Source organism: Centruroides vittatus, unplaced genomic scaffold (genome assembly GCF_030686945.1).
Source record: "Centruroides vittatus isolate TY-2023 unplaced genomic scaffold, ASM3068694v2 contig_1051, whole genome shotgun sequence".
Lineage (NCBI taxonomy): Eukaryota > Metazoa > Arthropoda > Arachnida > Scorpiones > Buthidae > Centruroides > Centruroides vittatus.
Genome location: NW_027120680.1, coordinates 514,583 through 541,427, shown reverse-complemented (window position 1 = coordinate 541,427; position 26,845 = coordinate 514,583). Strand labels below are relative to the sequence as shown.

General features: G+C 29.9%; 1 protein-coding gene across 2 annotated transcripts in view; it reads left to right on the top strand.

Moving 5' to 3' along the window:
* LOC136971464 (actin-related protein 2) overlaps window positions 1-25,687 on the top strand; it is a 41,274-nt gene extending 15,587 nt beyond the window's left edge. For both annotated transcript variants that reach the window (XM_067265923.1, XM_067265931.1), the window contains 6 exons: window positions 6,621-6,836; window positions 8,956-9,028; window positions 17,046-17,182; window positions 21,795-21,944; window positions 24,777-25,055; window positions 25,121-25,687. In XM_067265923.1, the coding sequence (XP_067122024.1) occupies window positions 6,621-6,836; window positions 8,956-9,028; window positions 17,046-17,182; window positions 21,795-21,944; window positions 24,777-25,055; window positions 25,121-25,291 (1,026 nt within the window). In that variant the 3' untranslated portion in view covers window positions 25,292-25,687. The remainder of the gene's footprint in view (window positions 1-6,620; window positions 6,837-8,955; window positions 9,029-17,045; window positions 17,183-21,794; window positions 21,945-24,776; window positions 25,056-25,120) is intronic.
* The last annotated feature ends 1,158 nt before the right edge of the window (window positions 25,688-26,845 follow it).

Here is a 26,845-nt window from a genome sequence, read left to right as displayed (position 1 = left end):
TCTATACGTGGCAAACGATTGTCACGTGATCATTTTTAAAATATATTTTAAAAGTTGGTTGGCATGCGGTTTGCTAGATTCGAAATTTGATAATTCGAATTTTTATCCGGAAAGTGGATAATCATTATAACGGTCGACAAAGAGAATATAGCTTGCGAAAGGACCCAGTGAGGGAGATGAAAACGTTCGCTTACAAACTTTGAGCGTATCGCACTGCGCACTGGTTAAAAGGTTTCAAGAAGATTCAGTGGTTTTACCCCGGTGTGTATAGGTGGATTGTGATAGTGACATCATCATGATGCTAAGCTGCAATTTTTAATCATATAACTGCTTTCAGGGGAAAAGTTCTGAATTGAAATAACATGACTTCTGGTTTGCGTTGGACATTTGTATATAGTTTTTGCCTGCTGCCCCTAAAATTTCCATATCTGGTCTCAGATTTCATCTACCTAACTCCATTCTTGAGATTAAGGAAAGACAGATGAACAACAGTGGGAATTTATAGGTCTACAATTTTTTCAATTTGCAGTCCAACAAAGTTTGGAATCAAGTTCTACAAAAACTATTGCAAATTGCTTTACTAAAGTAGATTTTGGTGAAAAACTTGTTTATGCTTTGAATAAATCAATCAGCTATATTGAAGAAGACTAGGTTAGTTTCATTACAACAATGAGTGATGAGAAAGTGTCATTTAAAGATTTTGTCAATGTTGACAATGATCTAGCTGTCTGAAGACATCATTTGCCAAAGTATAGAACTAAGTGCAAGAAACAAGCAATGAAGACAAGGAAGAAATAAATCCTGTCAAGCATAAATGTCCTACTTCTACGTGTAGGAATAGCAAAAAGTTCAAGAACTTTTCTGGCTTTCTAGAAAGTACATGATTCAAAAAACAAAATGTTTTTGGGGCAATTGACTTTGTGAAAAGCATTGTTCAGCAAGAAGCAGTGAATTGTCAATGACAAATTTGTGTGCAGATTTTTTTTTATTTTATAGATCCTATTATATATATTATACTATTATATTGTATTTTAAATTTACAGGTTTATCATACAAGACTCTATTATGCTATTTAGATTATTTTTATTAACATATCCCAAAATGCATTTTGGCTATCTTTATCTATCTTTACTTACTCTCTTCAGTTGGATATAGGTCTAAAATACAGGAAATTGTTTTTAGACAATACAGAAAAATAACATCAACATGCATACAAACATGTTTAAAGAATTAACAAAATTAGTTAAAATATGGCATTTACAACTATTAAAAAATATTAAGATTTGGCATCAATCACATTTAACAAAACTACACCATCAATACATATAAAAAACTATGGCAACATTCCACACTCTAGGTGTACAATATATGATAAAATAAGCGCCACACAATGTAAAATGATCTTCCCTTATATCACTATTTAAACACACACCGCTAAAAATTATTTTTTAACATTGAAACATTTTGGAATTTTAAAATAATTTTTAAACGTGTTCCACGAGTTCCAATTTTGAATTCTACTGGCTAAAACCTGATGAAGATCATGAATATGATCAAAAATGTTAGTTTTAACTAAACTTTATTTTTACTGGGATAAAAAAAAAGGGGTTCTAGTGTATTGTTTATCCTTCCCAGTGATTTTGTGAAGAAGTTGTTTTCTTATATGTGTATTATAATTCACAATATTTCATAATCTTAGAGTTGTGGAATATTCAAGAATTTATACTCTGGTGTTCCCCTGTACACTCTGATAAACATATTCTAAAGGTGCCATTTAGGTGGTGAGACCTTTACAAAATATAAACCAACTTATATACAAAATATACACATAATATAACAAATATTGCACTTGATATTTTACCTCATTAAACCGTTGTGTCCACTTAATTTTTTAAAACACCTTACTTCTGTAGTGATATAATCTATGTGCACTGTACAGCGTAATACCATAATTTAACTATTGACTATCTATTGTTTAATTTTGAATCAGAGTAGAAAATAGAAGTCTTATCATAAATAAATTTAAGAATTTTTCTGTGTTTATTCTAAAGTTAGTGTGTTAATTTTTTATAGCTAAAAGACAATAAAATATAATGTATTTAATTTTAACTATATTGTTTATAACTGTGAGATATTTATTTCGTTAAAATAATGGTAGTTTCTATAACTGAAAATTTTTGTATCCCTTCCACTTGGAGTTATTGAAAGTCTACTGTATCTGATTGCTGAATTCTTTGACTTAATTAATTGAGTAAATTTGGTCTAAATGTAAGTGATTATGCCTACATTTAGCCAAAATTTATCAGTCAGTTAGGTGTTTGTATATAACCTTGTATTATTATATTGGCCTTGGTAATTGTATATGTATTTACTTATTCATATTTGTTGATAATGTCATACTCTTTTTTTTTATGCAAAAATACTTTTAATACATAATTTTAAACTGCGAGGTTATTTTTGGATAAGATTTCAGCTAATATTTAATTAATTAATTATCAATATTTGACCTGGATGTATGCAGTTATTCTGTCATTTTGTATACAAACTATTAAGCCTGAAAATGATTTTGTTTTGATATCAGTCAAGCTTCAGTTAGATTGTTTAATTTTTAAAAAAGTCACTTTTTAACTTTAATTTAAAATATATCAAATAATGCTATTAGATATTAAAGTGAATATGAAGAGTGATGAAATTTTCTATCAAAAAAAAACTGATTTTGATCCTTAACCATCAACAACTTATATTGAGAATGTAAGGTGCTGATGGTGGGACAGGATATCTCATGAACATTTTAAACAAATGATTTGCCTTGAAAATAGGGTTTAAGATTACTTTTGATTGATTAATAATTTGTATGATTACCATATTTCTAAATTCCTTATATTCAAATATAAACTTCTAAGAACCTGATTTTAGTTTAATACCAAATGATTGCTGAATTACATCAGGCTATAATAATGCTACTAGTTATTAAGTAATTTGGCCTAGAGGTAGGCATTAGGCACCATCTCTTGATAATATATTTATCAAGAGATGGTGCCTGATGCCTACCTCTAGTCAAAATTACTTAATAATTAGTAGCATTATTATAACCTGATGTAATCTGGCAATCATTTAACATTAAATTCCCTATATGTTAGAATAGTTTTTAGCAGTGGCGTGCCGTCATTGGAAACTGTGGAAGCACTTTCCCTTATATTTTCTAAAAATATAAATATACATTGCGCAATTATTTTCATATTTTGACATACTTTGAATTACTTAAAATTAATATTTTATTATAACCGCATTATGTATTTTATTACAGATTTCATATAGAAATCTGTAATAAAATACATAATGCAGTTATAATAATAAAAATAAAATATCTGTAATAAAATATATGTGAAAAATAACGATAGGATTGCTATTGTATATTCGAATCTAAATTCATGCATGCATATTCCCAATGGAAGCGCTGTATTGTCGAATACGGGACAGCTTCTGGGGCAAAAATATTTGAATGGTGTAAAGCAGCCAATTTACAGGCATTGGCCCACATGCTTTACAGAGCACCAACCACTGGCGGTTTAGCCGGTGGATGCTACACACCATAACGCTTCCAACGATTCTATCCCTTAGCCACTGGTAGGAAGCTATTTGATTAAGTGCATTGTTTTAAGTTTTAAAAAGTAAAGAATATTCAATGTTATTTTTATGTACAGTATGTTTCTTTGCAAAGTTATATTTAATTATAATTGTATTGACAGATTTTCAGACATAAAATCTTTAAAATTTTCATCACTTTTAGATGTTAATAATTTTAAATATTATGAAAAACAATTTCCCAAGCGAGCTTTAATTCTTTAAATTAAGTAAATTTTATGGGAAATTTTTTGATTTATCTAAATTACGTAGCGAATCGCAATATTTATATTCGTGTCTGCACTATATTGACGAGTAACTCTTAGACATAAAAACTATTAAAAATAATCTGAACAAAGATGTACTAAAAGAATTATATGATTTTTATTGTTAATTTTTATGGTATTATCCACTAGTGGGTCTGTTGAGCTCAGTTTTTTGACCACGAAGCAAATTTATACATTGGGCAGGAACACTCAGTCGGGGGAAGAATTGTCATCGCTAGCGTTGCTTTCGATAAAAAAAGAGCTTTTAGATACGTTGGAATCGCTGACCTGTAACTTTTATGATAAAGTAATTAACGACTTTGCGGAAAAAATCACCGAATACAGTTAGTTTATAAAAAATTAGAAAAGTTTTTCTATCATTGTTTGTATCATATCAATTTGTATTATGTATGTATTATTTGTATTTTAGAATTAAAATACATAAATTGTTTATTTTTGTCATTTCCAGTATTTGTTTAAAATGTTTATGGAAATGTGAGGTTCCGGACAGATCCAAACTGTCACGAAAGATGCAAAAAATGTTTAATTTAGAGAAAAATTTATTAGTTTAAAAAAACACAGAAAAAAATCATTTGTAGTCAGACACCCATTGTTTATATCAAACTGTGACGCAGAAATTATAAATCGCGGAAGGAAGTTATCTTATGATAGGCGGAAGATCGAATTCGTCTTCGATTTTGACTTTTCTTACGCTCCGGGTAAGAGTCTCGTTACATTTAGTAACCAGGGACCAACCACTTGGGAAGCGTGATTGAGGGAGAACGACCAATCAAAATGGACGAAAGAAAAAACGGAGATTGATATAATCCCCGACAATCGAGGACACCTGATACTCGGTTAACGTTCCGAATAACCAAAACGCCGTGTGTCAACGCGCAAAAAAAGCAGTTTTTCATCTATTGTGCTAACCTGTAACCTGTGCTACTTCAGACTTAGACCGTGTCCCCGATGCCAACGGACGAAGTCTCCCTGTGTCTTACAGACTCGTCGACGCCACTGTCTCGGGGCCACCTTCGATCGACGATTGAAGAACCACATCGATGCCAGGATGTCTGAATGGCTGATTGTCCCAAAGTAAACTATTTTGTACATAGTGTATGTTTATTTTAGGTTAAAATAAACAGTTGTTGTCAGATACTTGTCGTCTTTGTCTCCTTCGCCACCATGCACGTATGAATGGACCCTAAACCATCACTGACGCGCAATTAACTGATTGTCCCTGGATGTCGGCTTCTTGCAGAAACACCGCTTCCCTATCATCAAATGTCACGGCACGCCACTGGTTCTTAGTAAAGCATTTAGATAAAATAACTAATAATAGTTTATCTATTAATAAGTATTATGGATTTAAAATTGTACCATATCATATTAAAAAGCTTCTTGCCTGTATTAATTAATTACAAAACATAGTTACTTTGGACTAATGAACAGGCTTATTTTTAAGACTTTTAATAATTTGTAATTATTGTACTTCTAACATATATTATAATGTAAAGAGAAATTTAAAAACCAATGGAGTCAGAACTTTCCAAATCTTGCGTATTGTACTTTAAAAAAGTGCACAAAAATTTCGAGAATTTTCTTCCTTTTCTGACTTTTAAGAGGACTAAAAATTAAACATTAAGTAATTAAAAAACCTTTTTCTCTCTATATACTTGTTTGGTTTTTTGACCTTTTTGAGAGAATTCTACTTCATTTTTTATAAATGTTTTAGAGTTGTTTTAATTTTTAGTCCTCTTAAAAGTCAGAAAAGGAAGAAAACTCTTGAAATTTTCGTGCGCTTTTTTAAAGTAAAATACGCAAGACATATTATAATGTTGGTGATAGTCACTATAGACTCTGTTTTTTGTGTGTTATCCAATTGAAAAGGGCCAGTAAGGCCAAAATGCATTTGGAAAAGTTGAATTTGATAAGCTTGTTTATTAGTTCTAAGTAACTATGTTTTTGTAATATACCACATTGTTATTTCTAGATGTTTATAAATTAATTTGATAATTAAGTAATTTAAATTAATATGACAATGCTTATCTCTGCTTCTGCTACTACTATATAGATTAATTAATTTAGTATATAGCTGATAAAATATAGCAGTTTTAATTATTGATTTTCAGATAATTTTCTACAGTTAAATGTTGTCAGCATACTGATAAGTAAATGTCTACACATTACCTAAATTGTTTTATTTTATTGAATATCTAATGTGATTCATTTAATTTTGAATGAGATTAGAAATTAGAAGTCTTACCAAACTTAAGAATATTGTAGCTTTTGTTTAAAGTTAATTTGTAAATGTTAAACTTTTTACAATAAAACTCTAAAATTTTTTAAGTTTAGTAAGAGTTTGTTCTTTGTTATATTTTAGAAACAGATTAAAAAACCAATTAATACAGAAGAATTACAAAAAAATCATTTTGAAATTTCTGAATTTCTCTAACCTTACTAATGTAAAACCAGTCCTGAAATGTTTTTGTCTTGTATTAATTTCTTTTAAAATTATTTAATAACTATTTTAACTTTTTTATTTGAGAAAAGTCTGACCTGTTGTAAGACAAAACATACAATTTTTTATCTAAAATAATTAAGAAAAAAGCAGCTGTTCTTAGAAATCTAATATTTATTTTGTAACATTAAATAAGTATTATTGAAACATTTTCAAATTTACATTAATAAAGATATGCTAAGTTTAATTTAAAAGATGTACTTTTTCAGGATTTAATGGTCGGAGACGAAGCTAGTAAATTGAGATCTATGCTTGAAGTTGCTTATCCGATGGAGAATGGTATTGTGAGAAACTGGGAAGACATGTGTCACATATGGGATTATACCTTTGGACCATCAAAAATGAATATTGATCCAAAGAATAGCAAAATTCTTCTTACAGAACCACCAATGAATCCAGTAAAAAATAGAGAAAAGATGATAGAGGTGAATATTAAATATATATTAAATAACTATAATTAATTAATTAATATGTTGTTTTGATGACGATAAAGTTTTATCATCAGTTCATATGAAAATATAATAATGAATTTCTTAAAAAAACAAATGATTGAAAGAATAAATATCAATACTTTAAGATTGCTTAGAGTTTATAAAATTACTAAAATCAAATAGTTTCCAATAACCTATCATCTTCAGTAGGGTTTGAGTCTCAGTTATTTATGTTCCCAAGACTTGAAACTTTTTCCTGCAAGTTCTAGGAGTTCCTGGGACTTAGATTTTATCATAAAAATTAGTTTTTTTGATATATTACTTATATTTCAATATATTTTATTGTCATTTTAATATATTTATGCAGTGAATTAAATACAGGTTTTGAATTAAAATAAAAAAGTTCTATCTTAACAGGTTTTATTTTGAATTAATGCATAAAAAGTAAAAGTTTTATGCCAAACAATCTACTGGATTATCTGTTGTTATATGTAAAAGTTTAAGTATAAACTAAAGGAAAGAATATCAAAATAATGATAGTTGTTATTAATTACATATAACAAAAACTAAATGAAAATTAACATATAATAAAAGTGAACAAAATGTTTGTTTGATTAACTAATATTTGCCTGAGAAAGAAAAAAGATAATTGTATGAATGAATTGACTCAAAAGGGCAAATAATAAATGTAAATAACAGTATGTCTTTTTCTTTTGGCTGTTTTGTTGCACCTTGTTCATAGCCATATTGATAAGAATGATGATGATGTATTACATTTAAAAGAAATACAAATTGATGTATAAAATTTCAAGTTACTGTATATGTATTGCACCTGTTAAATAAGTCTCATTAGTTTGTAATAAACCTTTAATCATCATCTTAGATTCAGTACTTATTTTATTGAAATTTGAATTTATAATAAATTCAACACTTTTCTGTTTCAGATTTTAAATTTAATTTTATAAAAGTCTCGAGCTGTTTTTCCTAGGAGTCGAGACAAGAAAAATTTTGAAATTTTCCAGGAATTCCCAGGTCAGAAATTCTAATCTTCAGGTGTACTAAACTGCTTTCTTCTTTATTCCACTTGTGATATTTTCACATGGGGTTACTGAAACTGTTCCTTACACAGGGAACAGTCAGTTTAGACATGTTTTGCAGATAGTTACTTTTCTGATCATTAGCTTCCTGCTTTTTCTGGATTTGGGACCAGCCAGAATTACTTCACTTTGAGCAGTTTTAACAATAATGCTCAACCTTTTCCACTATTTTCAGCTAAAGTATAGGCTGAGCCCCATAACCGATTGAATTCAATATGTTCAGTTAAGGCTGACCATTTTGTGTTAAGCTAACCAGTGAAGGTGTTAAGCTTCCTAAGCAGTCTTAAAATAAATAATTTTATTATAGATACTGAATAAACTGTTATTTTTCACGAGTTATTAAAAATGAAGAGTTCAGAATTTAATAATTTTATAATAAAATTAAAGCTATTATATTTATTTGAAAGTTGGCAGATTTAAAATTTTATCTGATAATAATTGATAATATTTATAAGAAAGAATATCAATAATTGAATTGATTTTTTAGAATCAGATGAAAATATGTTTTGGACTTGTTTACAATCCACATCTTGGATCAAAAGATGTGTTACTTTTATAATTTATACGGCATTATTGTATCCTATCATGATTGACCTGAAGACAACAGATTCAGTTGATGAAAACATTAATTGAATTTCAGATAATTTATACTGGAGGAATAAAGCTTATTCTCTAGTTTATAGGTATTGTAGCTTACAATGGTATCAAATTTATTATATAAAGATTATTCTAGAAGAAAAAATGGAAAAGATTGAAAGTATTAAATTAAAATTTATGAATGTCTTTAGGAAATTAAGTTTTAAAAATCATTTTATTTAGAAGAAAAAGAAAATGTAACCTAATTGAAACGTTCTTCTTTATTGATAACATTTTTTTAAAATCAATTCAGCAAGTAATACAATTTATTAAGGAAACTTTCACTCTTTCCATTTCTCAATTATTATTTGCATGTTGAAAGAGATTCATTAAACAGTTCTGTAGAAAACAATAAATATTTTTTTACATTTTTTTTTCAGGTGATGTTTGAAAAATATCAGTTTGCTGCTAGTTATGTAGCCATTCAAGCTGTTCTTACTCTTTATGCGCAAGGTATATAAATTACTTTTTTAAATAGAAATAAAAACTTAAGATACACAAGATTTGACAATAAAGTTCCAGGACTGATTCTGGTACCTGGAAAGTTGAAGTTACTGTAGCAAATTGTGGTGAGGATATTCAAAGTAATCTCCCTTACATTCAATGCACAGCTTTAACTGCTTCTTGAGGTCTCCAAAACTGGTTTTGAAGTCATTCTCTGGAATGCACTTAAGTTGTGCTATCATGGATTTCTGGATATTCTGAATATTCCTGAAATGCTGTCCCTTCAGTGCCAGTTTGAGTTTAGGAAATTTTAAGTTTGTGAGAGCTAAATCTGGGGAATAAGGTGGATGGTTGAGCCTGGGGCACCACACTTCATTAAGAACTGTGTCACAATTAAACCTGAAAGAGGATGAGCATTGTCATCCAGGAGGAACCGATTGTCACATTCTTGCAGATGTTGTCTCACACGATGAATGCACTTCAGTAGTCATTGAGAACATTTTGATAGAAGGGACTGTTGATTGTTGCACCCACAAGAACACATTCAATATGAATGAAGCCTTGGTGGTCAAAAAAAGGTAATCAGCATTGTCTTGATCCTTGATTTCTCTAAGTGAATCTTCTTGGGTCATTGTGAATTTGTTCCTCTCCACTCTGTGCTTTGCCTTTTTTGTTGATGGATCATATTGAAAGCACCAGGTTTTATCACCTGTGATGATGTGATCCAACAAAGTAGGATCTGAATCCACTGCCTCAATCAACTCTTTGCAGCACTGGACTCTGAGCTTTTTGTTCTTCAGTCAAAGGGTGAGACACAAATTTTCCTTTTCTGTCGGATTTTTTGTGGTTGATTTGCAGCACATCCTCCATCATGTAAATGGTCAGCAACAATCTGACTGTAGCAGGTCATGAATATGCTCCACAGTCTTCTCTGAACAACTGGTTGACAGACATCCACTTCTTAGGTCATTACAAACATCTTCATGTCCATTGCAAAGTTGGGCATATCATTCAAAACACACAACCATTGGATAGAGCAAGGCTTTTTAAACTTTTTTTATTCACGACCCATTTATGATTGTGATTTTTTTCGTGACCCAAAAAATATAAAATAAAGATATATAAATATTTTGTGATGATTTATTGATTAGATAACAATATATATACGTATGAAAAAATATAGTTTTATAATTTGTTTAAAAACATACAAAAATATAAAATTAAAAATTGCACAAAAAGTTGTAAAATTGTATTTATTATAGTTACAAAAATTCAATAAGTAAACTAGCTACTGGAAAATAAACTATTAAAAAACAAAAACCTTAAATTTCCAGCAATAAAAAACATTTAATAATAACGTTTTCGACTGTTTTAAACAGCCATCATCAGTTAACACAAACTTAAAAAACAAAAGAATGCATTATTAAAAAATTAAAAAACGCATTCTTTTGCAATTATGTATTGCAAAAGAATGCAGAAAAAAGAACCCAAGCAATACAAATATTTAAAATTCAAAATAATTCCAAAGCAAAAATGCCATCGTATATTAGAAACTAACAAACAGCGCATGCGCTAAATATCGTAGTAAGAATAAAAAATAAAAATAAAATAACAAAAAATACTGCCGCAAAAATATTTCTATTACAAGGAAGAACGTTATGCATTTCGGTAAAATGACTTCCATGCCGTGGATAAACCGTCTGCGTCCCTATGGTTAATGCAACCCGTGTTAACGTGGGCTTTGTAGATTTCAAGCTTTTCTAGATGTTTCAGCATTTGTTTGTTGGTCGTGGCCCTAATAATAGATGCTTTGTCCCAATGAACGTCAACATCCTGATGCTTAGCGAAAGCTGCTAGCACAGTAGTATCCAAGCTCTTATTGATAGAGTATCTATGCTCATTAAGCCTCTGCTTTAAATGTCTCATAGTTGCACCAACATATACCAGATCTGTATTAAACCGACGATCCTTTAAAGGTATAGAATATACCCCTGTCTTAAAACTCTGGTTCTTTTTTTTCTTGTCGTTTCTCAATAATCGATATATTGTAGGATTACGTCGATACAACAAGCTTATGTTGTTATTTCTGGTTACAAAAATTATATACCCTATCTTTCATCAAAACTGCATTTTTTGCAATAACATAAATAAAAGAGAATATTGGGCAAAATATATCATCGCTGGTATATATTCGAGCCCGGGCATTTTGGCTGTCTTAGTTCATTTGAATATATTCGAGCGCAGCCGTTAAATGGTTAAGCATACAAAAATTAAAGGAAAATTGTTTTTTAATAAGATGGATGTGCTTGCTTTCTACTGCACAACAAACTAAATTTGGTGCAATGTTTAACACTGCTGGATGTAAAATCTCTTCAACATTTTTTAGTGATTAACAATATTGGGATTTGATATGTGTTAAAGCTGAAAAAGTAATTTCACATAAATATGTGGTGTTGAATGGCAGAAGAACATTTTCAAACTCTCACAAATTATTTTCAATATTTTGCATTAAAATCTCGTGACCCCAAGATTTCGCTAAGGGACCCCACATGGGGTTGCGACCCATAGTTTAAGAAGCCCTGGGATAGTGCATTCTCACTGTAAATGGTTCTGATCATTTTGTAGGTCTCTGTTGTTGATTTCCTTAACTTACAGCAAAACTTGATGCTCATTCTTTGTTCCATGTGGGAATCCATGACAATGGGAACAAAAGTGCCTTTGATGACTAATGTTTAGAAAGGCACAGATGCTCTCTTTACTAAATCTTCACTTGACCTTCAAAAGAGGGAAAAGCTTTAATCTGACACATTAAGCATTTTTCTGTCATTACCAGTAACAGAATACCAGCATCAGTCCTGGAACTTTATTATTAAACCTTGTATAATAAAATACCCAAAAACCTTTAAAATGCAGTTTAATTTTCTTGATTACCAAACGTTTTCGGTTGGATTAACTGACCTTCGTCAGGATCGAACAAAAATTTGCCAAACGGAAATTCTAGAATGTTTTTAAAAAAGATATGAGCAACCAGTCACGGCTTTAGCAAATTACATGATCGCTGATCCAATGGAGATTTCGGTCAGGTGGGACAATGTAGAAGTTATACAAAAGATTGCAAGGAGACGACATCTGAAATATACAGAAGCCTGGCATATTCATAAATACAGTGAAAAAGGGCAAGCTTTAAATTTTCAGAAATCTTATAAAATCGCATCGGCATGGAAAGCGGCGGCTTTACAAGTGTGAAAGAAGAAATAGACTTGCACAATCGAATCTGCGAAGATTTTAATTTTTTAAAAACGTTCTAGAATTTCCATTTTGCAAATTTTTGTTCGATCCCGATGAAGGTCAGTTAATCCGACTGAAAACGTTTAGTAATCAAGAAAATTAAACTGCATTTTAAAGGTTTTTGGGTATTTTATTGTATTACTGTAAGTGCAGTTAGAGATATATTAAACCTTGTATGTTTAATTAAAAAGTAGAAAATTAGAGATATTAATATAAATATATTTAGCAAGTTTAGTAAAAACAACAATGGTGCAATTTAAGAAGTATTAATAAAATAATATATAATATTTTAATATATATAATATATTAAAATATATTAATATTTTAATTTATTATTAAATCCAACTTGAATATTCCTAATCTGCAAGGTAGGAATTGTAGGAAATTGATTATACTTTTGTTTTAGTTAATATTCAGTTGTTTTTGGATTTTTAAGTTGGATATTTATGTCATCAATATTTTATCATCATTAAAATTGTAAAGTTTATTAATAAGTGAATTATAAAAGATTACAAAATAAACTTTAAAACTACTTTACTAATGAAAGCAGATACTGAATTGGAGTTTGCTTGTATTTATTCTTTTAAAAGACTATAAGTATAATTTATAGTTTTTATATACTGGGTTGGATTATTTACACTATATATAACTTACGAGATAAGATTATTGTCATCTATTTTTTTTTTTTTTCCCAACTCTTTGTCCAAGACTAAGCTTATTTATATTAACAATAAATGATTTTTAAAATAAAATTAAAAATCATTACTTATAGTATTATCTTTATTGTTTTTTATATATGCATTTTGATCTAAGATCCTCTTCAGTATAATATTAAACTTAATAGGATAGTTTTTCTAAAAAGACAAAAATAAAAATAAAGTAGAATTACATTAAATTTAGATAAAAATAAAAGATGTATATAGGAGAAATGGATTGACAATTGAAAACCAGAGTAAAGAAATGTAACAGCATTAAACTTAAAACATCAACGATTGCCATAACGACAACAAGAATATAATTGTGAAATAGAACAGGATAATACTAAAATTTACTGTAATGTGAAAGAGATTATATAAAAAAAGGGGAAATAAAAAAAATTTTACAATAAAGAAAAAATTAAAGGATAAAAATGTAAATATGGTTAATTTAAATATGGGTATGTATAAATGTATTACAGGAATTACACTCAATTGTAGGTGACAATACTTGTGAAATAGAAAGTAAGAAATTTTGAATGTGCAAAGCCAGTAAACCAGTGGTTCTCAACCTTTTTTTTTACCCATGGACCCCTTTTTTCTTACTTTTTTTTGTGGACTCCCATAGACATTGCACAGGAAAAAAAAACCTTACATTTTTCACTAATAAAAAAAAGAAAGGAAAATGTTCAGAAATGTTACTGTCAAGTGACATGATGCTGATGATATAAGATTCTCCTAACAAACCCCAGCTTTATATTTTCTCTTTGACAAAGGTCAAAGAGAGATTATAAAGCCGGGCCATAAATATATGTTGTATACATATTCAATAGTTTAAATAACTTATATTTTAACCCTTTTGCAAGAAATGAGTAATAAAGAAATTGACAATATATACTGTAGAAATTTAATTCTCAATAAAATAATTTGTTCTGAAGTAGAATTACCCTATAGACCACCTGAACCCCCAATTCGGTATTTTTTTCTGTGGACCCCCAGTAATTGTAAGTTAGATTAGGGACTCTTAGCTTGGTTTCCAATTAGGATATGATAGGTGAGGTTAAATTAGATTAGGGTTTGTTAGCTTTAGTCCTCTGGTTAGATTTGTCTTAGATTATGGTAGGTTAGTTTAATTAGTGAGTAAGTTAATGTTTAAAAAAAATTTTAAAAAGTGGGGTCTTGCCCATTTGTCTCTGTCGGTCTATTCATATTGTCTCGTTTATCAGTTTGTCATTGTGTTCGTTTCCTTTTAGCACTGTCTGTCTAGCTGTTAAGTAGTATTAAGATTTGCAATCGCATCCAGTTTTATTTGTATTAAGTAGATATAAGTCTTCCTACAAACAGCCACTTGGTACTAACTTCTACACTTAGCTATTTGTGGCAGCACTCAATTATTGGTGTTTGCTACACTTGGGTTTTCTTTTAGACCCTTGGGGGACTATGGCCTTGCAGCATAAAAACTGCACGCCAACATCAAATATAGAGGGTACTGTAGCCATATGTATGCCATTCAGAGGGATCTTACCTTTCTCTACTGTATATCTCCTCTCCCTCCTTTGCCTCCCCTTTCCCTTACCCTCTTTCCTGCTGGCTAAACACTTTGTGTATGGCCGATGTCTTTCTTGTATGTATGTATGTATGTATGTATGTGGACCCCCAGTAATGTTACATGGACCCCAGTTGAGAACCACTGCTGTAGACCAGTGTTCCGCAACCTTTTTCTGCTTGCGGCACACTCATGATTCAACATGGCACACCAAAATGTTATTCCCATCAAAAACATATGATATGATACTATCGATAGAATTACATAATGCTACTAACCTATTATTGTTATTATTAAACAAACATCAACATCTGTGAGAAAATTTATTTTATATATAATTTCTTAGAATACATAAAAACATGTGGCTTATAATAAAGAATAAACAAACATCATCTTATTTCATCAGTGCTGCAGCAGAGGATAAAATACAAGCATAAGAAACACAACAACTGTGATAAAAATATATAAATAAAATTTGAAATTAACAGAATATGTAATAGTTCATGTCACACCTTTCACCATGTGATGGCACACCGGTTGCAGAACACTGCTGTAGACCAATAATTGCACAAATAATAGGATTAATAGGATAATTGCAAAAATTATCCTATTAAGTGTGATTTTATACTGAGGAGGATCTTAGGATCAAAATGTGTATATAAAAGCAATAGAGATAATAATGTAAGCAATGATTTTTATAGTTAATATGCCTTTGTGTCATTATCTTAATTTAAACTTATCTTGTCTACTAGTACTTTATCAATTAACAGGACTTATTATACTGGATTTATGGATGTATCCATAAATCCTGTTAATTTATAAAGTATTAGTAGACAAGATAAGTTTAAAATGATTTTTATATTTTATTTTAAAAATCATTTACTGTTAATATAAGCTTAACCTTGGATAAATAGTCGGAAAGAAAAAATAGATGACAATCATTTTATCTTGTAAGTTATATATATATTGTAGCTTACTGTTGAATATCTAATAGATTTCATCTGTTCAACTTATTAAATTAGAATTGATCATTCTAGAATTAAAACTAATTCTTATCTTTCACTCCAAAGGCTAACTTTATTGCTTTTGAGGTTTAACAGTTTAATTTTCTTTCCTTTTTTTTTTTTTTTTGAAAATAAATAAATAAAATTGTCAAAGAATTATCTTTTTTTATATCTCTAAAATACAAAGTTTGAATAAGAAGTAAAATAACTACAGTGCCTGTAACCGGTGTGTTTCTTGTCCAGGGAAATCAGAGGACTTCGCAAACGAATTTTTTCTAAAACAACGGTCAACTTCAACAGGAAATTTAAATTTAAAATACAGAATTTCATTATGTCTGAAGAAGAACCAGACTAGGTTCGAAAACCTTTGCAAAGTCCTCTGATTTCCTTGGACAAGAAGCACACCAGTCACAGGCACTGTAGTTGTTTTACTTCTTATTTTAACGCTTTCTGGTGTTTATCCTTTCTATTACAAAGTTTGAAGTTTGTTTCTGTCCATACATCTTTGCTGATACAACCAAAGCTTGAATTTATAATTTTACTAAATTTTTGTCTATAGCTCACAGCAGAAAATTTTTATAAGCAACAGATATTGCAATTATATATCATTACTTTTGATAAATATTGGAAATTAATCATATTAATTAATTTAAATTATTAGATTAAAAATTTTAAGAATAAATAAATAAATAAATAAAAAACTAGAAGTGATTCAAAACTCAGTTATTTGAATTTAAAAGTTATTTGATTTAAATCTGACAATATCAGTTTAATTTCTCTTTCTTAAGTATTGATATAGCTACAGTATTATCAGATTTTTTTATATTAATTTACAATATAAATTCAGTAATCCAACATCCTCTGAAAAACAGCAGATAATCTGGAATTGTTCAAATATGCTAGTATTTTATGAATTTGAATTTATTTGGACAAAAGATATGCTAAAGACCTGAGCAATAACATGTTCATTAACATTCCTGCAAGTTTTTCAGTCAATATGTATGCCATATAGTCATGCACTGTATTATCTTTAGTCAGATTAAAGAGTGTAAATAAACATATTGGAAACATACTACTGCTTGCACTGATAAAATATATATATATATATATATAATTTATTAAATTTTTCACAAATACAAAAACCTCTGGTAATCCAATATTTTCAGTAATTTGGCACTATACTGGTCCTATACGTGTTACATTAAAAAATTTTTACTGTATTTCTGTTATTTAAAAGAACAACATTTTAGCCATAGAACAATATTTTTTGTATAGAGCTAATATTCTAAAAAAAGGTTAATTTAAAAAAATGTAATTTGCTTCTAATTTTGAGTTAGATTTAAACAGAATTCTATAAAATTAAAAATTTAACCTCCTGAAAAGTAGCAGATAATATGCACTCTTGATGATGTGTTTTATACTTTGACATAAATCAAATAATAAAAGAAATTGATAATATTTCATTAAATTGTAAAAATTTTTTTCTTTTGTAGGTTTATTAACTGGTGTAGTAGTTGATTCTGGTGATGGAGTTACTCATATCTGTCCTGTGTATGAAGGATATGCACTGTCTCACTTAACTCGACGACTAGATATTGCCGGACGGGACATAACAAGATATTTAATAAAAGTATGGATTTATCTCTTTTATAATATTTAACTTCATTAATTGACTCATTTTGATCAGCCCTTTACATACTGAAAAAAATCATAAAAAAGTGTTTTACTAATCTAAGAAGCTATTTTTGTGTTATTAAATGTTTTTGTAACCAATATGCTTCATTCTCAAATTCTTCAGTATAGTCCATATGATTCTTTAATCTTTTATAAATGAATAATGACTTATCACAGGATCTGATGCAGGGGGTAGTTACCTCCATTGAGGGTAGAGCACTGAATCATTCAAAATAAGTTTGGCTATGGTGGCAGACATGCCTTCATTCCATTGAGCAACATTTGGTGGCTGAAGTTAGGTTTATAAATAGGTGTGCTGATGAAACAAGTAAATGTTCAAAACATGATTTGGCAAAACATTTCCACTGAAAAATACTCTGCAGTAATTGGAAAAACAAGCATTTTTAACATACTTCATGAAAGATCTGTTTCACAATGATTGTTCATCAACAAAGTGTCAATCATGTCAAGCTTTTGCTGTGTCTATAGAAATGTTCCCTCAGAAATCAACTTGTAAATGAGCTATTGAATTGGGGCTACCGCAGTCAATGACGCAGCAACAGAAAAAAACATTTACAGTTGAAATCATATCACCTTGTTTTTGTGAATGAGTTGGACAATGGTATGGACAAATGATTCAAGGCTTATGGATTGCTGCTGCAGATTTTATTCTGAAATAGCTTGTGATGTTATTTTTACATATGAATGTGCAATTTGTCAAAGATCTCATGCTCATAATTAATGTTTTTGGCCAAGGACAGCCAATATGTTGCAATTAAATCGAAAAGAAAATCCTCCTTGTGTTATTATTTTGGCTGGAATGACAGTCAATTTCATCCTTGTTTGACATTTTTTTTTTTAATGAATCTGTGGATTCCATCATTTAAGAAGAAAAGCTTTACATCTGGCTTATGAGCACAGCATGTAGAGAAAAGTGTTCTGGTATCATTGCTTTTCAACAGGATATTGCACCAACACATTTTGCCATCACTGTTTGGACATATCTGGATGAACAATTTCCAAATCAATGGATTGATCATAATTTTGATGCAATTCAGGCTTTCCATCCTTGGTAATTGAGAAGCCCAGATCTCATGACCCCTGACAATGTGTTGGAGGATTCATCAGAGTGTGTGTCAGTGCATAAAGGTATGCAATAATCAATGAACTGAATGTTGCTGAGATAGAAGCATTTAAAATGATGACCCATGAGATGTATTAAACAACTGAAAATTATATAGCTAGTTACAGTTTTGTCTATTATAGACAGAACTGATCCACAGTGGAATTGGCTAGCCTTGCTAGGAAATGCAATATCAGATATCAGTTAATTATATATGATATACAGTAGAGCATCGATTAACCGACCGCGTTCTAGTCGGCAAATTCAAATGTCTGTTAGTGATGTGGTGCTACAATATTTGGTTATGTCTTAGTTACTTTAATATTATATTTGTTAAATTTTTGCATGTTTTAGCTGGCAGCACTGGCTCAACCATGAAAGGGAGGCTAGTATTTAAACCAGGCCTAATACACTATACTAATAATGTATTTTTTCATACTTTTCGGTTATCCGACCAACCCCAGTCCTCAATTAAGTCGGATAACCAATGCTCTACTGTATACATATTTAGATATACCGTATTTTATGGACTATAAGACGCAATTTAATTTTTAAGCAATTTTAAAAAAACACCTATAAGACGCACCTGAATTTTGGAGGCAATTTTTGAAGAAAAAGTGCGTCTTATAGTCTGTAAAATATGGTACTTCAAATTATTTTTGTTAGAAATATCTGTAGAATAAGCAAAGATTGCAGAGGTGGTCTCTTTGATGAGTGCCCTAGCAGTGATCTTGAATCATTTTGATACAAACAGATTTTGAAGGTAAGGTCAAACCTAATATCTTGGTTGCCTTATCTAAATCTAAATCATGTTCCCTATTAATGGGTGAACAATATAAACCTTGATGAATTTTTGTTTACAATATAAAGATCCAATATTGAGAAGTCAAAAAGGGATATTTCTTTACAAGAATTTCATAATTGAAAGTATAAAGAACGGTTCTTGTTTTCTGCTGTGCAATTCTTGTAATTTTCTACTCCATCCTGAAAGAATTTGAGGTAATTATATAGTTTCTTACCATCATCATGCATTTTCTTTTTAATTTATTTTTTAAAAGACACATGTTTGATAGACATTTCCAAAATACAAAATTATTTGGTGCCGACCCATATAAAAAACGCTATAAACAAAAACCGATAGGACTATTTATCAACTCTGCATTGTTTGGGCCGCCATTGCTTAAGTTTGTTTTCTTCATGGAGCAACTTGGTGGACAGCGAAAGTGTACAAAATGTCACCTGAACCGACTTCAACACCCTCAGTCATATGACTACCTAGAAACATCACTCACATTAGCCATGTAACGTTTCTCACATATTTCTCAAGAACTTTTCGGACTCCGAAGAATCTGTGGCCCAGTTTGATGAACATTGCATTTGTTATGTTTCCAGTAATACTATAACATCCTACAACAAAACTCACCAATTTAAGATTTGATAATGACAATTTATTTTTCAGGTTTAACTCTGTAAAAAACAGAATAAATTATCAAATTATTTTAAAATTCAGATTATATGCATATAATCCTAAATAAATAATTATGGATTTGACATACAGACTTTTCTGTTTGGAAACAAAATGTTTCCTTTAAAATTAAAATTTCTTTTAATGAATCGTTTGTTAGTGAGTAGTAAAAATAATAAAAATAAGTTAATACTTTGTCATCACTTTATCATTAACCTTTCAACCGTGGGATAATCAGGTATGGTGCTACCCCAAAGTAGTGGAGAATAAATGTGGGAAATTTTTAAAGTATTTTTTCACACGTTTTTTTTTCATTATCGTTTTGGAAAAAGATTTTGTAAACAGTTATGTCTAGTAAAGAAAAGTCTTTTTTTATTGTTACATAATTCATTTTTTATGTGAATTTTTTTTTGCGGTAGTTTTTGGCGATAGCCCCAAAAGAATTTAACGGATATATCCGTCCCTCACCACTGCCACACGATCACCCTTGATGGATATATCCATCATCACTGCAGAGTGGTTAAATAATATACAATTAATTTTGGGACTTTTATAATATGAAAGCACCAAATAACATCACAGAGGAATTCACTTATTACTAAGATAAAACATGAGGTGGACTCTTCAGAGTTCGAAAAGTTCTCGGGAAATACACCAGAGTTGTTATGTGGCTAACATGAGCAACATTTCTAGGTAGTCACGTGATTGAGGATGTCAAAGTCTGTTCACGTGACATTTGTATACGTCTTGTGTCCACTGAGCTGCTTTGTGACATAAATGAGTTTAAGCAATGGTGGCCCGAATAGTGAAGAGTCCATAAGTAATCCTATTGGTTTTTGTTTATAGTGTTTTTATATAGGTCAGCACAAAATAATTCTATATTTTGGAAATGTCTATCAAATATGTGTCTTTTAAAAAATAATTAAAAAAGAAATGAATACTGGTAAGAAACTCAATAATAACTGAATTTGAAAGTTATAAAATCTGGATTCTTGAATAAGTTTTATTATGTGCATTAATTCATTTCAAGCATATAGTTATGTTTGACATTATTGGCTTCTATTTTGTGTTAAAAACATCTGAATAACAGATTTTTATTTCACAGATAATTTAATTAATTATTCAAGGATATAAACAAAATTTGACTAATCTCATCATTATAAACAGATGATTACAGTCATTGTCATGATTTGTTTATCTGAATACTGTATTTACGCACGTAAAAGACGACCTCGCATATTGGATGAGGTGTGACTTTAAAGCTTAAAATAAAGAATATTAGATTTATTAATACAATTCTAATTTTATTTCATTTAATCACAAATAAAATATCATATGCACATAAATGCATACATTGTCCTGCAAAAATTACTAGCATTTTAAACTTTAAAGAAAAATCTTGTAAAATCAATAACATAATTTGTTCATGTAAAGCTGGACAATAGGGAACTTTTTTTGCTAGTTCTTAACAGTCGAATCCACTCTTCGTCGATTACCTTTATGAATTTCTCAGAATTCTGATTTCCAATAATCATCTGTTTTCATGTGGGAATGGATTAAAACTTACATTGGGCTCCCGTGTGATTTTGGAATTTGAAATTGGAATTCAATTCAAAAGCTTTGCTTTTCCTATTGCTATTCATCTTTACTCCTGACAATACACAAGAATGATTAAAACGACCCAGATAAAATACTTTTGTTTTTAAACACCAGAGGGTGAGCATCCGGTAAAAAATGCGAATACGAGGTTCAGGAAAATTATTGCAAAAATGCAAAATAGCCGTTGCTTGTGCATATAGGACGACCTAGGTTTTTGAAGTAGTGAAAAATGAATAAAAACCTTGTCTTATGTGCAAGTAAATACGGTATATTTAATTTATTCAAAATAGATTTTAAAAATTATACAATGTTTATATATTTAAATGGAAAGTATTTTTATAAGAAATGTTATATCATTTTTATTACTTCCTAAATTTCCAGTTACTGTTATTGCGGGGTTATGCTTTCAACCATTCGGCAGATTTTGAAACAGTTCGTATGATCAAAGAGAAACTTTGTTACATCGGTTATAATATTGAACAAGAGCAAAAACTTGCTTTGGAGACAACATTTTTGGTAGAGTCATACACTGTGAGTAATCTTTTAATTTTTGATGATAATATAATTGATTAAATTTCATTTCTTATTAAATTTAGTAATTCCACAAATTTAATAATAATAATAAAAATAATAATAATATGTTAAATAATCTTTAATTGTTCTAGGATTGCATTCATTGTTTTCAATACCTGCAAATTGAGCTGAGAAAGATTTATGCTTAAATCTAGAGTTTATTTACATTAGAATCACATTAAGATAACTGTTTAAATATGAAAGGTTACAAAAGTTGAATTTTGGTTAAGGCCAACTCATTTTTGCATTGCATTCCACAGCTGAACATTATAGCATTACAAGTACTTAAGTCATTCTTCATAACAGTGTAGAGGCATAGTATTGGCTTCTGTAATTGAATATCTCATTCCTAAACAAGTTCACTCTTTTTTGTAAAGCTTTCAGGAGTGCAAAAAAAACTGTAAGAATGAATGTAGTTATGTTTTGTGCTGTGTATTTATAGGTTGTCATTCATGTTATGTAGGTCTCTGTTGATTGCAAATACACAATCTAGAGTTTGTAGGGAATACTCTGAGAGCAAGAGAAAAGTTTAATCTTAAACAGAACAAGTTAGGTCCATGGACAAGACTTGTAAATAGATAATAACTACACCAAATACAGTGAATAATGTTATTTCATCCCTTGGCAGCTTATTTATCATATTATAAACTTATTTTAATGCCCATTTTTAGTTTCCCTATGTTCTAAATCAGCAGTTTCCAACCTTTTTGACTTGCATACCTCAACAACATATTTTCACTAAGTTTTATTTTGTGTGTTTATCAAACAGTGGTGCCTCGGTCACTTATATGGCACTATACAATTACAAGTAATAAAATTTTTTAAAATTGAAAAGCAGAGGAAAGACACAGATAAGTATAATAATAATATAATTATATTTTTATTTGAAACAACATTGAGTGCTGTGATGTTGCCAAAAGCCTCAACACAGAATTCAAATATTATAGTATGTCCACCATTATTAATTTTTGTCATGTTCCCTAAACCACTAAGCATGCACCCCAATTGGGAATTGCTGTTTTGTATCAAAGGTTAACATACAGATCTATTTGCATTGTTTGTATTGTTGTAATTCATATTTGTATTATTCTCTAATTTGTATATATTTTGTACATTTGCATTATTTCCTAATTTAATAAATTCTTTCAATTATTAATGGAAATTAAATGAACTGAGATTTTACAAAGATCAGGGATAATGTGGTCTTCTCTCTACCACAGTAAATCCATTTCAAAATGTTTTTTTTTTTCATTTGATAGAGTAGCCTATAAGTGAATCATGTGTGGCTGAAACTCATTATCAATACTTCAGACTGAACTTATTTTGGGAATGAGCTCTTCAATTATAAAAAGAGTTTTAATTAAAAAAGTAATAAACTTTAAATTGTATTTAAATTTCATTGTGCTGTCTAATTGTTAACTTGTATTATGCTTCAATTATTAGTTTGGTCTTAATCGTACATCAGTCGGAAAGTTAATCGGCATTTTGAATTGTAATTGAGTCAAACCAATTTTTTTTGTGACTACACATTTAGTGTGTTTCAGATTTAATGATGTGAGTTTGTTTATGCTTGTAAACAGAATTGAACTACTGCACATACTTTGTGAGTGCACAAAATCCCAGCTCAGGTCTATTGCAGAGTTTTCTCAAATATTCCTCAAGAACATAACCCAAACGAAATTCCAAATAGCTTATTATATTTACTGACCCAAACTCAATGTCGTACCAAATTGTCACAATCGGTCAAGCATTTTTGGAGGCGTTTATTTAAATTCAAGGAGATTTGAATGTAAAGAAACAAGTTTTGCTCCTTTTGGCTCAATTAAAGATAAAAGTGCTTTACGTCAATAGAAGCATGTTCAATTTAAAATCGAATACATTTAGTATATCTTATGAAATTAGGAAAAAAGTAATTTTTTTCAACCTATTATGGTCATCTGTCTTAAATGAACTATTTCTGTTCTTTTGAACTCAGCACTAGCTTCAAGGTGTGTAGAAGGCCATAAATACACGTGACATATTAAAGTAGTACCAGCAATATTTTCATAGATGTGTCTAGAAAGAACAGAATAATTACCGGATCTAAATCAAATTTGCGAAAGACTTCAAAGACCAAATAGAAAGAGGTTTTTATGAAGAGGTCTAAAACTGCAGTGATGTTATCAGTCTCCTCCTCAAGCAAAAATGTAATTGTGGGATAAAAATCACTTCTCTCTCCACAAAAGAAAACAAATCCTCTCCAAAACTATCCCAAGCTATTATCATGTCATCTATACACCTTACATATAATGAGGGATATTTAACGGTCTGTTACCATTAAATGTCCCTCATTATATATAAGGTAACCAAACCAAAGACATGCTGGTAGCAACTTTTGAAACTAAAATTTTTTTATCAACTTACTTCCAATGGCTTCAATAACATACACCAAAATTTTTTGTACATTCTTTTGGTTTCATACTGCTATAAACAGGTGAACTTATTTTGTAGGCATCCTGTAAGTACTGTATTATATTTGTTATATGTTAAAATTCTTTAATATTCCAAACATAGATTAGTGCAACCAATTAATAGTTACTCCTGCATTGCATTATCAAATTATTCCAATACTAAAACAAACAAACCAGTGCAATGAATAAACTGATTTGATGTACTGTATTGAAAATAAGATAAAGTGAATAATTGTATTAATGAATAACTAGTATTTCTGTGCTTAATTATATTGTTACTGATATAATTTCTCAAGGCTCATACTGGTATTTATTTGTGTAATTTGTATCAAATATTTAGCTACCAGATGGCAGAGTGATCAAACTGGGAGGGGAGAGGTTCGAAGCCCCGGAAGCCCTGTTTCAACCCCACTTGATAAATGTAGAGGGACAGGGAATTGCGGAACTAGTATTTAATACAATCCAAGCAGCTGATATTGATATCAGGCCAGAATTATATAAGCATATCGTTCTATCTGGAGGATCTACCATGTATCCCGGTCTTCCCAGCCGCCTGGAAAGAGAAATTAAACAGCTGTATCTGGAAAGAGTACTAAGAGGAGAAACGGAAAAACTAGCCGTAAGTGTAGTTTTGCCCGACGGTTAATCGAGTTTTAGTCCGCTTGACTGTTGCTTTCATTTCAGAAATTTAAAATACGCATCGAGGATCCTCCCAGAAGAAAGGACATGGTGTTCATTGGCGGTTCGGTCCTTGCCGACGTCATGAGAGACAAAGAAAGTTTCTGGATGTCCAGGCAAGAGTATCAGGAAAAGGGCATGAAGGTTTTAGAGAAATTGGGCGTTAGGGCTACATAATGGGAAATTACCGTTTACCACTAGCATTTACCAATAAAGATTTAGATCTCATTTTTCATAATGAAACATTAAATATTCAGCCACAAACATTACCGTGTTTATTATTCGATATTTGTTCGGTATATGTTTCCCGGTGCTGCTTTTTTTAATATGTTTTTTTGATATTCACATTTATGTTCAAGTATAGATCTGATTTTTTTCTATGTGTACCGGTGTTCTTTTTTTACGTGTAAGTAAAACGATTCATTTAACTTTTGTATAGTTGTGCCAATTGGAGCTTGCAAGCTATTTTTTGCAATAGTGCTTAAACTTTAACCATCTAATAATGTTAACATCTAAAAATTATTAGCAATAACTTATTTGTCCATATTTGGAAGTAAAGAATTTTTTAATTAATTGTTTCAGATTCAGTTTATTTTTTCGAAATATTTTTACGACTATAATTAAAGAAATATACAAATTCGAGTAAATTATAAATCGATATTTATTAATATATAAAAAGAATAAACGTCGAAAAATGTCACAGCCCATCAGTATCAGAGTTTCATCTACGACACGTGATCTATATTCTGCCAATCATACAAGGCTAACTGCGTAATCGTAACAACAGGAATTGGAAACTTTTTCGAAACCAAACAGATAAATCACAAAGTAATAATTTTTTGTTATACATTTTTGTTTTCTTAATGCTAAAATTACTAAAAGATAACAGAAAATAATTTAAACTTATGTCGTCTGCTGGTACTTTATCAATTAACAGGACTTAAGTTTAAATTAAGATAAAGGCATAATACAAAAAACTTAAACTTAAAGTTTTTTGTATATTGAATTCTGCTGGGTACGAGTGTGGTTTATAAAGGCATAATAACTAAAATAACAGAAGTTATTTTTCTAAATAAATTTTATCAACAAAAGGAGAATGAGTATTGTTGCATTATCAAAAATATTGTATCAAAACGTCAATATTAATCAGGAAAGTGCCGTGAGAAAAGAAAAAACCTTTTCTGTCGATTTATTTATAGTTTTCCTTATCAGCATTTTAGCAGTTCATTATTTAACCTTAGTATCAAAGAAACATAACTTACTTTTTACTTTCCCTGCTGTTATGTATATAAACAAGGGGAAAATATTGTAATCGTGCCAAATTTGGCCTTCCGGGTTTTTTTGCAAACCTCCACGTTGAGACCTGAACCAAAAAGTCAAAAAGATTCAGCAACGAGTTGCTTAACTTTCCCGGCAACATTTAAAACTACGTGTGGCGTCATTTGTTACGATAGTCTGTTTTAAAAAACTACATTTTTAATTATAAAATGGCAAAAAGCTTAATTTTCAGAGTAGGTACTGGTTTTATAAAAAAAAAAAAACATTGTAAGTGCTGATAACCAGTAAAATCGTCATTAAGGCCGACCTCACTAGCGATATGGCACACGAACCCCCTTTATCGACCAACCCCGTCGATCTTTAACCACCAACATTTAACAGTATCGATGCCTCTAATAAACAAACCTCCCTCCAAAATTTCAGAAATTTTCAACTATTAAACTTATTTTGCAG